Source organism: Elgaria multicarinata, chromosome 20 (genome assembly GCF_023053635.1).
Source record: "Elgaria multicarinata webbii isolate HBS135686 ecotype San Diego chromosome 20, rElgMul1.1.pri, whole genome shotgun sequence".
NCBI classification, from domain to species: domain Eukaryota; kingdom Metazoa; phylum Chordata; class Lepidosauria; order Squamata; family Anguidae; genus Elgaria; species Elgaria multicarinata.
The window spans coordinates 12,794,889-12,808,973 of record NC_086190.1 but is presented as its reverse complement, the minus strand read 5'-3'; the positions used below and the strand labels follow the sequence as shown (position 1 = coordinate 12,808,973).

At 45.7% G+C, this 14,085-nt stretch overlaps 1 protein-coding gene across 1 annotated transcript in view; it reads right to left on the bottom strand.

Annotated features, from left to right (window-relative positions):
- The window catches only part of MXRA8 (matrix remodeling associated 8), a 29,524-nt gene extending 15,724 nt beyond the window's left edge, over positions 1 to 13,800 (bottom strand). Inside the window, exons 1-4 of the mRNA XM_063145055.1 lie at positions 13,616 to 13,800; positions 4,039 to 4,062; positions 3,339 to 3,638; positions 1,395 to 1,496 (exon numbers count right to left, since the gene is read on the bottom strand). Coding sequence (XP_063001125.1) covers positions 1,395 to 1,496; positions 3,339 to 3,638; positions 4,039 to 4,062; positions 13,616 to 13,664 — 475 coding nt within the window. The 5' untranslated portion in view covers positions 13,665 to 13,800. The remainder of the gene's footprint in view (positions 1 to 1,394; positions 1,497 to 3,338; positions 3,639 to 4,038; positions 4,063 to 13,615) is intronic.
- Between the last annotated feature and the right edge of the window lie 285 nt (positions 13,801 to 14,085).

Genomic DNA, 14,085 nt, shown 5'->3' with positions numbered 1-14,085 from the left:
ACATGTGTTCGGATGGATATGACTCAAGGTACATTCCCAAACAGCTTGAGACATAAGCAGCAGCCAAAACCAAACGGCCGATGAAGCAAATATCTGTCGGTCGCCATCATCAACTCCCACGCTAGACAAGAACCAGGAGAGGGGCCATCTCCTTGCTTAGCACAAAAGAATGACATGAGTGTACAAATTGGATCAACACTTTACCGGCACGGTGAATCACTATGAGTTCAATTTTGGAGAAGTTCTGGGGGTGGGAGGAGGCAGAGAGGTGCATTCTAGTAGTGGGCGGGGTGAAAGGCAAAAGGGGCGGGATCAAAAATTCAATTTTAGGACGTTTTAGCTTAAAGCGCTTAGCGCTAAGGAGAGGCATTTCAACCTTTCAGAAAGAAAAATAAAAAGACCACGCAAAAGCTGGGGAACTGCCGAATGTAGGACAGTCAGGGGAAATGGGTGTGGCCATTATGGGAACCCCGAGGGCTGCATGTTGTCCGTAGGTGGGCCGGATTTGGCCCACGGGCCTGAGGTTCAACACCCCTGTTCTTCACACAGATCAGCAGTGGCTCTGCAGGCTTTTAGGCAGGGGATGTTCCCAGCTAGGGTGACCAACTGTCAGGATTTCCCTGGATTTGTCCGGGTTTTTGTTCTAACGTGGGTGTCAGGGCGGATTTTCTGTAATTTTCTATAATGTCCGGGAATGTCACACTTTCCCCTTTAAGGCTGCCATTAGCATGGGGGGGGGCGTTTCACACATTTTCCATAAGTGCATCATTCCCCCCACTACTCCAGTCAGGGCCTTAAAGGGGAAAGTGTATCATTATCAGACATTACAGAAAAGGCCCCGATTTTAGCAGTAGTGGGAGGGGTAGGAATTATATGCTTTCCCCTCCTTTAAGGCCTCCATTCACATGGTTGTGGGGGGGGTGGAATGAGACATTTTCCAGAGGCCCCAGAAAGCATTCTTTCCCACCCACCCCCACTGGGTGTCCTCTTTTTTGGCTTCCCAAATATGGTCACCCTATTCCAGCATTCCTAACCACTGTCCATAGTGGCTGAGGCTGATAGGAGATGGAGTCCAACAGCACCCAGAGCCCTCAAATTCCTCATTTTCCACACCAAAACACCGTCTGTTTCTTCTCAGCCTTCTCTGCAGCCCCGTGACAGGAAATGCTCCAGAGGCCACAAACATCTTAATTATAGCTCCCTGGCCTTTCATTATGCTCTGCACCACGCCAGAGAACGGCAGATCCTGGAACAGGACTGCGCGAATTTACAAAAGAGAAACATATGAGGGGAGGGAGGGAGAGGAAAATCAGAAATAAACCCATGACAAAAGATCGCAAAATATCCATCCTCCTGTTCCTCTCCCGCCACGGCTCCTTTGGCAAAACGTTTACCTCTTTTGGTGACGTCAAGTTGAATTTGCACTCTTTCGTACAGGTGGCAATAATGGTGGTGGAGGTTGCAGGAGTAAACGCCTTCGTCGCTTTCAGCAATGTCTTGATAAGATGAAAGAGAGAGGCCATTATCATCCAGATAATAGAGTCTTGAACTTGTAGAGTTAGAAGGAACCCTGGGTGTCCTCTAGTTCAATTTATTACTGTATTTCTTTGATTCTAAGACACCACCGATTATAAGATGCACACTAATTTCAGTACCACCAACAGAAAAAAAGCTTTGATTCTAAGAAATAATAAACGCACCCACGATTCTAAGATGCACCCCGTTTTTAGAGATGTTTATATGGGGAAAAAAGTGTGTCTTAGAATCGAAGAAATACGGTATTAAATAATACTGCGAGCCAGTGTGAGCCAATGTGGTGTAAGGTGTTGGACTGGGAGTCGGGAGATCCAGGTTCTAGTCCCCATTCAGCCATGGAAACCCACTGGGTGACTTTGGGCCAGTCACGGACTCTCAGCCCAACCCACCTCACAGGGTTGTTATTGTGAGGATAAAATGGAGAAGAGGATTATTACGTACGCCACCTTGGTTTCCTTGGAGGGAAAAATGGTGGCATATAAATGAAATAAATAAATAAATGATGACATTCATTTATTTAAAATATTTCTTGGCCACCTTTCAGGGCAGAAGCTCTCCCAAAGCGGCATGCAGCAAACAGAAGAAACTAGTATGAAATAAAGAGCGATAAAAACACAATAAAAAAAACAGCAGGAATGCTATAAAAACAGCAATAAAACCAACAAAGATAGCAATAAAACCAATAACCAAACCAGCAATAAAAACAACAATAGAATGAATCCTGTGAGGAGAAAAGGCCGGAGTAAAATGTTTTCAAGGCCTTCTTCAAAGCCTGCAATGATGGGACATAGTGGACCTCCGATGGTGACTCATTCCAAAGTTGTGGGGCCACTACAGAGAAGGCCCGCAGATGTGTGGTTATGCACCAAATTGATCTCCCAGGTGGGATCACTCTTATGATTAAGTATTGTGTCCAGTTCCGGGCTCCACAATTCAAGAAGGACGCAGACAAGCTGGAGCGTGTTCAGAGGAGGGCAACCAGGATGATCAGGGGTCTGGAAACAAAGCCCTATGAGGAGAGACTGAAAGAACTGGGCATGTTTAGCCTGGAGAAGAGAAGATTGAGGGGAGACATGACAGCACTCTTCAAATACTTAAAAGGTTGTCACACAGAAGAGGGCCAGGATCTCTTCTCGATCCTCCCAGAGTGCAGGACACGGAATAACGGGCTCAACTTAAAGGAAGCCAGATTCCAGCTGGACATCAGGAAAAACTTCCTGACTGTTAGAGCAGTACGACAATGGAATCAGTTGCCTGGTGAGGTTGTGGGCTCTCCCACACTAGAGGCCTTCAAGAGGCAGCTGGACAACCATCTGTCAGGGATGCTTTAGGGTGGATTCCTGCATTGAGCAGGGGGTTGGACTCGATGGCCTTGTAGGCCCCTTCCAACTCTGCTATTCTATGATTCTATGATTCTATGATTATTTTACTTCTGAACCGCCCAGAGAGCTCCGGCTATTGGGCGGTATAGAAATGTAATAAATAAATAAATAAGCCTATTACTGAACAAGTGGCCAATTTTTTGAATCTGGTTATTCTCATTAAAGCACTCATGGATGTCTGATCATTATTTTAAACCTACTGATAAGCAAAATTGTACAGATTTTGTACCCTTTCTTTTTACCATCACATATTTTTGTTAACGCCTGTGTACCTATATGCTATAATAATGGTCTGTTGACTGTAAATAAAGATTGATTGATTGGATAATTTAAAAAATGTAAACCGATGAATACAGTCCCATTGATTCGTTTCTTTAAGCAGAAATTACGTGTGCGCTTGTGGGTAGAGATCCTCTGTACCTTTGACCACCAATGAGAAGTTGCCCTCCACGAAGGCGTTTTCTGACATGGCGATTCGCCCTTCGTTGTATGAGCTGTAGACCCGCTGCTCCCCAGCCGAGTACATGTCGCACAGCCTCTCAGCACCCTGCTGGCTTCTGTAGATGTCCCAATGGACCACGCGTTGGCGGTCGTTCAGGCGGTCTTGCGTCCACACCATGCGGTAGCTCTTGCAAGAGAGGACGGTCCGGGAGCCCGCCTTGGCGGTGACGTTCAACACGGACATCACCACGCTCTCGAGATTGGAAGCATCTGCCGGGACTGCGATACAGAGGGAGAGAAAAGCCATGTCGGATTGTCTATCCGTGACTGAGATCCCGTTGGGCGGGGATGGGGAACCATGTGGCCCACAAGATGCTACTGCTTTTATCTCCATTCCATAATTGGAGATAAGAGGATATTTAAAGGCATTTACACTTTAGACACTCTGCACAGAACTGAGCAGTGCTTTGCCAGCAGGGCCGTCCCAAGACATTTTGCTGCCTGAGGCAAATTGTTGGGAGTCAGAAATCTTTGCCAACCGTCTGGAGATCAGCCAGAGATCTGCCAGTAGATCCGTATCTACCTTGTGGCCTTCATCAAGGGGCCGCTGAAAGGATTTACATGCAACCAGCTTTGGATACTTGATCTGTGTTGTTATTATGGTTTCATTATTAATTACCTGTATAAGGATGAACAACAGACTCTGAAAAGGAAAAAAGAAGAAAATATTAGGGACAATATTTAATTTCTCCCAGGAATCTGACATAATTAATCCAGTGAGCCACTTAAAAAGAATATTTATTCATCCCCAAAGAGCCCTGCTAGAGTCAAGGACAGAGACCAGCAGGTGTCATTTGTATGCAGGCAGCACCTGGTGAAATTCCCTCTTCATCACAACAGTTAAAGCTGCAGGAGCCCTGCCCTCTTTTGTCTCTGGTCACACTAGGCAGGGCTCCTGCAGCTTTAAGAAAACCATAAAGACTGATCTCTTCCGGCAGGCCTACCCAGTTGAATTGTAAGATGCCTTTTTAATCATGTGCTGCTTTTAATAATGTATTAGTTTTAAATGTTTTAATAAGTTATATGTATTTTATGGTGTTTGCATTTGTGTTGTACCCTGCCTCGATCCAGAGGGAGAGGCGGGTAACAAATAAAATTATTATTATTATTATTATTATTATTATTATTATTATTATTATTAGTGGTGGAGACGGAATTCCACCAGGTGCTCCCTGCATACAAATGACACCTGCTGAAATTCCCTTTTCTGTCCAAGTGTTAAATATACAGGAGCCCGGTCCTCCTTTCCATAGGGTCACCCTAGGCACCACCCCTTTGTCTTTGCTCCACCCACTACCAGAATGCCCCCTCCCAGACATTCTCTGAAAATGAATTAGTCCCTTGAGCTGAAAGGGGTTCGACATCCCCGCGATACAAAAATACCGAATTCATTCTCCAAGCCAAATTGCCGCTATTCCAGCCATGAGAGGAAGCTAACAGCAGGCTGAGGAAGGGAGGGAGGAACAGGGTACGGAATGGAGTACCCTAATAGAGTATGGCTGGCTGGAACCGTGAATGATAGCACTCCACACCGCAACCATTTCCCGCAGGTCTCCCTTGTTATTTCATGTACTTCCCATGACATGCTGACGCTGTTCTCTCCCTCTGGGAATCACCGTCCTAACGAAGGCCCGGCCTCCCATGTTTTGCTGCCGGAGCGCCTCCCACAGCAGACATTTTGAAAGCGAGAAAGCCATCTGCGAGGAGCCTTTGTCCTCTGCTCTATCATTTGTGGTCCCGGAGCTCAAAAGACAGCCCTGGCGAATATCTCCGTTCCCGTCCTAAATTACCGCTCCGTGGAGGCTGAAATTGCAGCCTTGCTGTTGCCAAAATGGCGCCAACCGACAGGCCATGACAGGAAAGCATGGATGGAATGCAGATGGAAACGCAGCACAGTGGAAGAATGTTATGCCTGCCTGCCTCACAGAGCCTTCGACGCTGCACGGTTTCCTCCGCTTGCCTAATTTATCCTGCCATTGTTACTGGCTTGTATTTCACCTAGCATTCGAGCCCCTGAAATGGGCTATGATAAACCCTGCGACCTGGTTTCTCACGCAACGGCAGCAAACCAAGGTTTCATTAACCCACAATTCAACTATAGTATCCAGGTTTGGACATCACATAGGCTGGATAGCCAAACAGGCTGAGGAACTTTCCCCAGTATGCATGGCAGCAAAACGTGGCTTCATTAATTGTCCAGTCGTGGGCTTGGCAGCTTTAGCTCTGCCTGGTTCCCATCCGATTGCGGGCTGAAGGAGGATGGCACTTCCTATCAGCTACAGCTATAAGATGCAGCCTTGATGGAGGCCTCTGATTTGCAGCCTGGGGTTGTGAGAACCGCTTAGTGGCTAAAGTGTTGGACTGGGAGGCAGGGACTAGAACCCGGATGCCTAATTCTTGGGTCCATCACTCCCGACTCCTCCTCCACCACAAGCTCTTGCATTCCCACAGATGGAGAGATCTCCGGGTGGCTTTGATGCCAGTGACTAGAATCATAGAATAGCAGAGTTGGAAGGGGCCTACAAGGCCATGAAGTCCAACCCCCTGCTCAATGCAGAAATCCACCCTAAAGCATCCCTGACAGAGGGTTGTCCAGCTGCCTCTTGAAGGCCTCTAGTGTGGGAGAGCCCACAACCTCCCTAGGTAACTGATTCCATTGTCGTACTGCTCTAACAGCCAGGAAGTTTTTCCTGATGTCCAGACGGAATTGGGCTTCCTGTAACTTGAGCCCGTTATTCCGTGTCCTGCACTCTGGGAGGATCGAGAAGAGATCCTGTCCCTCCTCTGTGGGACAACCTTTTAAGTATTTGAAGAGTGCTATCATGTCTCCCCTCAATCTTCTCTTCTCCAGGCTAAACATGCCCAGTTCTTTCAGTCTCTCTTCATAGAGCTTTGTTTCCAGACCCCTGATCATCCTGGTTGCCCTACTCTGAACATGCTCCAGCCTGTCTGCGTCCTTGAATTGTGAAGCCCAGAACTGGATGCAATACTCTAAAAGAGGCCTAACTAGTCAGCATCTGGGAAGACTCCTCTCTGCCACTGATCTCCTGCCCTATCTCCTGATCCACCATCCCTTCACCCTCTTCCTCATCTGATTAAGAATCGGTCCCCATGCCTGTTCTGGAGTGCTACTGCAGAGATGTGGGGTGCAAGCCTTCCACACAGGAACATTGGTGCTCATGGGTATCACGTTGGAGACACCTGTCATGTTTCTCAGAACACTCCTGCTTTCGATGGGAGGCAAATGACGAGGCTTGCTAAATAATCGACAAAGCTTTTATTAAGCAACAAACGTCTCTTCTACCTGAAGAGAGTCTAACCTCTTGGAAACGTCCCCCTAGGCAAAACTATGCAAACTAAGCAAGACAATTGTCCGCTCAAGAAGAATAGGAAGACACTTCCCAAACGCCTGTAACTTCAGAGCGCCTGGTGCGAAGGCAGGTTCTGGTGTAATTGAACTGACTTTCTCACGCCTTCGTGTGTTTGAGCTTCCGACGGACCCTAGCATCATCTATCTTTTCGGGATGCTCGCTTTCCACTGAGTGTGTAGGATTTGGCCTTGAGGAGAAAAGCTCTGGAGAGGGCTGACTCCCAGCTGGGGAATCGCCCGTGAGAGCTTCCTCCCCCACTGGTCCAGGCTGGCTGGTGCCTGGCGCTGCGTCTTCTAGTTCTGAATCTGATTCTGATTGATTACCTGAAACATCTTCTCCCAAAACAGGGGCAGTAGGGTTAGACATGACAACACCAGGACTAGATGGCCGCCAAGGCCCTCTCCAACTCTATGATTCTATCACAGTACCAGTTTGGACATCGCCCTCATATAAAAAGACTCTAAACCCTGTCAATCCTAGAACTCTGCATCCTGAAGACCAAAGGCACTATGACATTACACAAATGCTCTGTGGCACTTTAAGACAGGATTGGGCATTTGAACAGGAGCTGGGGGTGCCCTAAGAATGACCTCTTTTTCTGGCAAGCACACGGACACCCAGATTGGCTACTCTGAGAATTAGCTACTCAACGATTTGTAATTACCTAATAAACGTCCCTTAATTGACGAGAGTGCTGCGTCTCATTACGGTTTTGAGTAACACCCAAGAGCTAGCCTTCCCCTAACCTGGAGCCCTCCAGGATTTTGTGACTACAATCCCCATCATTCTTGGCCATGAGCAGGGGCTGATGGGAGTTGAAGTCCAAAAAAAAAAAAACCATCTGGAAGGCACCAAATTAGAGAAAGCTGCACTTAAGTCCTTTTCACACCACATGTGTGAAAACACATGTGGTTTTTTTCTGCTTTTCGGTTTAATGTAAAGAACATGACTTGGCTTGCGGATTCCATACATCCCAAAAAAAGTTTGGCTGCCCTTCCAAAGAGCAGGAAACTCACCAGATGTGCTGTTTCCTTTGGACGGCACGATCCCCAGGCTATGCATAGCATTTAACCACGCTTCAGGATTCTTTTATTGGGCCAGGCTTACTCGTGAGCATGGTAAAGACCCCCCAAATCCTAGATCGCATCCCGTTCAAGTGGTGGCACTGAAACCATGGGTGACATTTTTGTAACCACTTGCCAGTAATTTTCAGTGACTTGAAAGTGCCTTCCTGTGTTAAAGTTGCAAACACGGGCCTAATGAGAAGCTGAAATTGTCCCCGCTCTGCCTGTCCTGCTGCCCTCACTAAGCCTCTGGGCAAATGATATCTTAGGGACAGCAGAACCCGGGTTAAATACTCTAAACTCCACTTTAAAACTCAGTTTACCTTGCTCACCCATTAACCAGCCAGAAGTCATCAGGACTGAGCCCCTGCACCTAGTTGCTGGGGATTATGGGTGTGACGGTGCTGTTGCACTCATGTGGGTCTTCTGTCAACAGCTGGTTGGCCACGTTGTGACAGAACGCTGAACTAGATGGACCCTTGGTCTTTATTATTATATTTATTTATTTATTTATTTATTTATTACAATTCTATACCGCTCAATAGCCGGAGCTCTCTGGGCGGTTCACAAAAATTAAAAATGTTCAAAGTATAAAACAACAGTATAAAACCATACTATAAAATACAATATAAAAGCTCAACCAGGTCAAAACAGCAGCAATGCAAAATTACAAATTTAAAACACCGAGTTAAAATTTATTTATAGACTGTTAAAATGCTGGGAGAATAAAAGGGTCTTCACCTGGCGTCTAAAAGCATATAAAGTAGGTGCCAAGCGAACCTCCTTAGGGAGCTCTTTCCACAGCCGGGGTGCCACAGCAGAGAAGGCCCTGCTCCTGGTAGCCACCTGGCTCACTTCCTTTGGCAGGGGCTTCTTCTTCTTCTTATTATTATTATTATTTTGATACTATCCCATAGCCAAAGCTCTCTGGGCAGTTTTCAAAAGATTACAACATTAAACCTGAGATCCTAGTGATACAGGGCGGGATACAAATGATTCAAATAAATAAATAAATAAAACGTTAAAAAACAATATTTTGTTTATTTATTTATTTATTTATCGCATTTCTAGCCAAAGCTCTCTGGGCAGTTCACAAAAATTAAAACCATTCAAAGTATAAAACCATAATATAAAATACAACATAAAAGCACAACCAGGGTAAAGAAAAATTTAAATCTAGAAATTTAGAAGAATTTAAAACCGTAAAAACGTAATAAAGGTGATAGCAGAAAACGACAACATGGCTTTTCTGTTCTCACGCAGTTGAAGGGCTATAAGAAGAATGAGTAGAGTTCCAGGGCAATGTTTCACCCACATTTGGGGGTGCCAATTGGCCTCCCCCACCAACCCTGGACTAGACTGTATGGTTGGTTGCCAGGCCAAACAACCTGGCGAGTTCAGTAGCCAACTTGATCATCTGATGCCAGCGCTTCGTCAGCTGCGCTGGCTTCCGGTCCATTTCCAAGCCCCATTCAAAGTGTTGGTGTTGACTTGGGCCATAGCTAGACCTAAAGTTTATCCTGGGATCATCCAGGGTTCGCCTCTGCCTGAGCACTGGATCCCCTGTGTGTCACCTAGGTGAACAGGTTTGACCCCTGGACAATCCAGGGATGAACCTTAGGTCTAGCTATGGCCCTAGTCTTGGTATCAAAGTATCTAACGGCAGGTCTCCTCATTCATGTACCTTCTCGGACCCCTTGGTCATCTTCGAATACCCTCTTTAGGGTGCCCCTGCCAAAGGAAGCTAGGCTACAAGAGACAGGGCCTCCTCGGTGGTGGCTCCCCACTTGTACAGCACTCTTGGTATTACTATTCTTTTTCTTTCTTTCTTCCCTTTTTTCTAAAATTGTATTAACCAAGTCTTCTGTAACAGCCTATTGGGCTCCAGTTGATTGAACATAGTTCTGTTTGTTTGTTTGCTTGTTATATTTAAAATAAAACACTTAAAAAAAAAAAGCAAGCTAGCTGTTTCCCACTTCTCAGTAATTTTCCACGAGTCTCTCCTTCCACAGGTCAAGTCTCTTTGGTTTGCATCCCTTCGCAAACCTCATTAAACACACACACCAAAACAGAACATTTTGCAGTCAAAAGCAGGAACAGATAAACAACTTTGCAGCTTGGCACAGAAGGCGTTTCTTGACTTACGACGGATTCAAATTCCGCATTGGCAGACTTCAAGCTTACAAGATCTACTTTCCTTTTCTTTCTTATTTTTACCAGAACGCTGAGATTCATTAACTTCAGCCTGGTACACAAACACTCACATACTAAGAATGAAAGCATTCTCAGCACAACGGAGCTCAGTCCTTCCATGGGAAAAGAAAATCTACTCCTGGTTTTCACTCCGAGCTTTCTTCATTTAGGGCAGGGGGGGGGGGGGGAAATCATTTTTTTCTGCTGCAACTGTTAATCAATTGGGAGTCAGAAATCCTTAGAGATCTATTTCAGATCTCCCAAAGATCTGCCAGTAGGTCCATAGCCAGCCTAAAATTCCAAGGGGCAGGGAGAAAAGAGGCAGTTCATCTAGTTTGCAGGCCTTTTGAAGCCCAAAAACAGGACTGTTTTTTAATTGTGTGTAAAAAAAAATGTAGGGGGCAGAGAAAATTGGGGGGGCAGATCCCCCTTAGCCCACTCCTGGCTACGGACCTAAGTATGTCCTGATCTGCTTTCTGCCTACAGCTGCACAAGGGGACCTCGGACCAGGCACCGCCTGCGTTTCTCAGGAGAGAAAGAGACAGAATATGACAAAATCTTTGCTCAGATCCCTTTGGCGGAGTTGTAAGCAGTCTTTCCGGCTATGCAGAATTCTTCATTCTCATGAAGAGGAACTAGGTGTAGTTCAAAAGCTTGCTAAGGTTATGCGATTTCCCCACCCCGCTGCTCTGTGCCAATCAATGGTTTCTGTTCCATCCCTCATCTGACTCTGTAAAGCTGAGGGTAAAACAATGCCCACATATCAGGGGCGGCGGGGGACGGACGGACATGTATGTTAATAAACAAAAAAGCTCTCTCTCATTGGTAAAAGGAAAAGCCATCTGTCATATTTCCATTTTCATCCTCAGGGACAGTAACACACCAGATACAAAACAATTGGGCCTCACTAATAACAATTAGCTCACACCAGTTAATCAACTAAACTCTTAGGTTGATTAATCTACCAATACTATTGCCCAATACTTGCAGCAGACCTTCTTTTGAAGGCCATTTTGATCCACTCCTCTCTCTGCGTGCCACGCTTTGCCTTGTTTTAATCAATCCCTCACCTTTCTTTCGAAATAACTTTGGCAATAATACTGCCTCCACCTCCCTCGGTTGTTTGGCATACTTGGTAAATGGTTCCATTTCACAGATGTGGAGCTGAGGCTAGACAGCGGACTTTCCCAATGAGTTCACGGCAGAAAAAGTGGGACTTAGAGCAGGAGTTTTCCTGGCCAGCTCTCTCCGTACACCACATTGCCTCTCAGGATGGCGGTGCAAGCAACTTTAAAACTACGGTTGCCAACTTTTTTCACTGCCTCTGCTCCTGTGCTCATAACAGCAACCCGACACGCAGACGACTTCCACACGAACCTTTTCTTGACATTTATTGCCATGCCAGGAAAGGCTACACCTGCTAGATTTGTTTCGGGGTGTTGTTAAAGGCACAGGAGCAAAGCCAATAAAAAAAGGTGGCCACCGTAAGGAGAAGCCAAGAGAAATCCTGCGCGATTCTTTTCACCCCAGTGAGATTATACAGGGTAGAAACTGAGAGAGTTCCTCAGCCCTTAACGGCTTCGGGATGTCCAGAAATGGATAGAATCTAGAATCATAGAATAGTAGAGTTGGAAGGGGCCTACAAGGCCATCGAGTCCAACCCCCTGCTCAATGCAGGAATCCACCCTAAATCATCCCTGACAGATGGTTGTCCAGCTGCCTCTTGAAGGCCTCTAGTGTGGGAGAGCCCACAACCTCCCTAGGTAACTGGTTCCATTGTCGTACTGCTCTAACAGTCAGGAGGTTTTTCCTGATGTCCAGCCAGAAACGAAGAGGAGGAGCAACTCCAGGGGGTAGATATAGGCAGGAATTGGTGTACGAATGGAGCAGCAAGAATAATAAAATAGTAGAGTTGGAAGGGGCCTACAAGGCCATCAAGTCCAACCCCTTGCTCAATGCAGGAATCCACCCTAAAGCATCCCTGACAGATGGTTGTCCAGCTGCCTCTTGAAGGCCTCTAGTGTGGGAGAGCCCACCTCCCTAGGTAACTGGTTCCACTGTAGTACCGCTCTAATTCAACTGGTACAGCTTGCCCAAGCACAGAGATGCGGTGGGAAAGCTTCACCCGTGGGATTTCTGCCTGCCATCCTTCCTCAGAAAACAAGCACATGTCCTGTTTCAACCCATCTGCACAAGGCCAGTCCACCACATTTGCCTTCGCTGGATGCTTCCAAGCCGAAAGCAAACCAACACCCACTAGAGCGATACCATATAATAAAATGGAGCTTCCATCTGATGGATTCTTATTTATTTATTATTTTATTAAAACATTTACATCCCGCCCTATATCATAGGGCTCTCAGGGCAGCGTACAGATAAAACCAAACGAATAAAATAGAATAAATATACAATTCTAAAACAAATCAAACCATGAGTACATTACAACAACTATGAAATTTTCAAACAGTAAAATCCAATCGAAACAAGACAGCAAGTGTGCAGGCTGGTGGATTTAGGTGGTGGATTTAGCTGGTGGATTTAGGGACACTCAGGAGACCCACCGGCTTTTGGTGCCTTTTGCAGGGTGGGTTTTTTTTACATTTTTATTTCTAATCACGGCTTTTAATTAAACATTACTTGGGACCACAATACCTGATGGAACGCCTCTCCCGACATGAACCTACCCATACACTGCGCTCAACATCTAAGGTCCCCCTCCGAGTGCCTACTCCAAGGGAAGCTCGGAGGATGGCAACAAGGGAGAAGACCTTTTCGGTGGTGGCCCCCCAATTATGGAATGATCTCCCCGACGAGGCTCGCCTGGCACCAACACTGTTATCTTTCAGGCACCAGGTCAAGACTTTTCTCTTCTCCCAGGCATTTTAACAGCATTTAACAACGTTAAGTTTGTTTTTAATGGACCCCAGAATTGTTGTTTTTAAATGGATACTGTTGTTTTTTATACTGTTTTTATGTTTTTTAAAATTGTTGTATACTTTTAATGTTTACTATTTTTAATTGTTGTAAACCGCCCAGAGAGCTTCAGCTGTGGGGCGGTATATAAATGTAATAAAATAAATAAATAAAATAAATAATTTTTGTCTCGTTCCCTTTCACCTTGCTTGCTGCGTGGTGAAATGTTCCACCCTTCCAGGCACACTAGAAATCATGTGAAATAAAATTATTATTATTATTATTATTATTATTATTATTAATAATAATAATAATAATAATAATAATAATAATAATAAATCACCCAGTGGCTCCGAACTTACATAACATGCTCTTGTTCCAGCCTTCAAGAGAGACAGACCCCCACCCCACTCCCTTCCCAAGCTAACCAGGCAAGTATCTACACTACTGCTTTAAATCGGTTTATAACAGTAGTGACAACTGTTGGGGCCCACATACAGTTTTCAAACCGTTTTCAAACCGCCAAATCCTGCTTGGTGTAGATCTGCCCCATGCCAAAGCGTTGTTAAATCTCCTCCGCCAATTCACTTTTTTGCTGAAAACCGGAGAAAAACGAAACGATGCGGAGGGAAAAAAGCCTCTCTTGAAAACGTACCTTGCAGGAGCAGCAAGAAAGCCAAGAGGAATTTGGGGACTTTCTCCATGTCTCCGACGCCTCTTCCTTTCTCCCCGAAAGCAAACTTTCTTCAATGTTTTCCGCCCTCCTTGCCTGCGCTTGAAAACACTTATGAGCTCACCAGTTGACAACCCACAAAACATGGACATGCAGCAACCCTGCCCGCAGCTACAAGTGTATCTAACTTCTCGCCTTCTCTCTCTCTCTCCCTCCCTCCCACATCACCCCTTTCCTCTGCCCCACACTTCACTGCTCCGCGTCTACATAACATGCACACTGTCTGAACTTTCCCTGGCCAAGTCCCTTTTGATGTAACAAATGTATGTTTTTTTTTAAAAAAAAAAATCTACTGAGTTTTTGCTGGCCTGGTACAGCTCTGAGCATCAAAAACAACTCCACCCACCATCCTTCAGGGTATGGTATTAATTTACTCGGGCATTTACAAAATC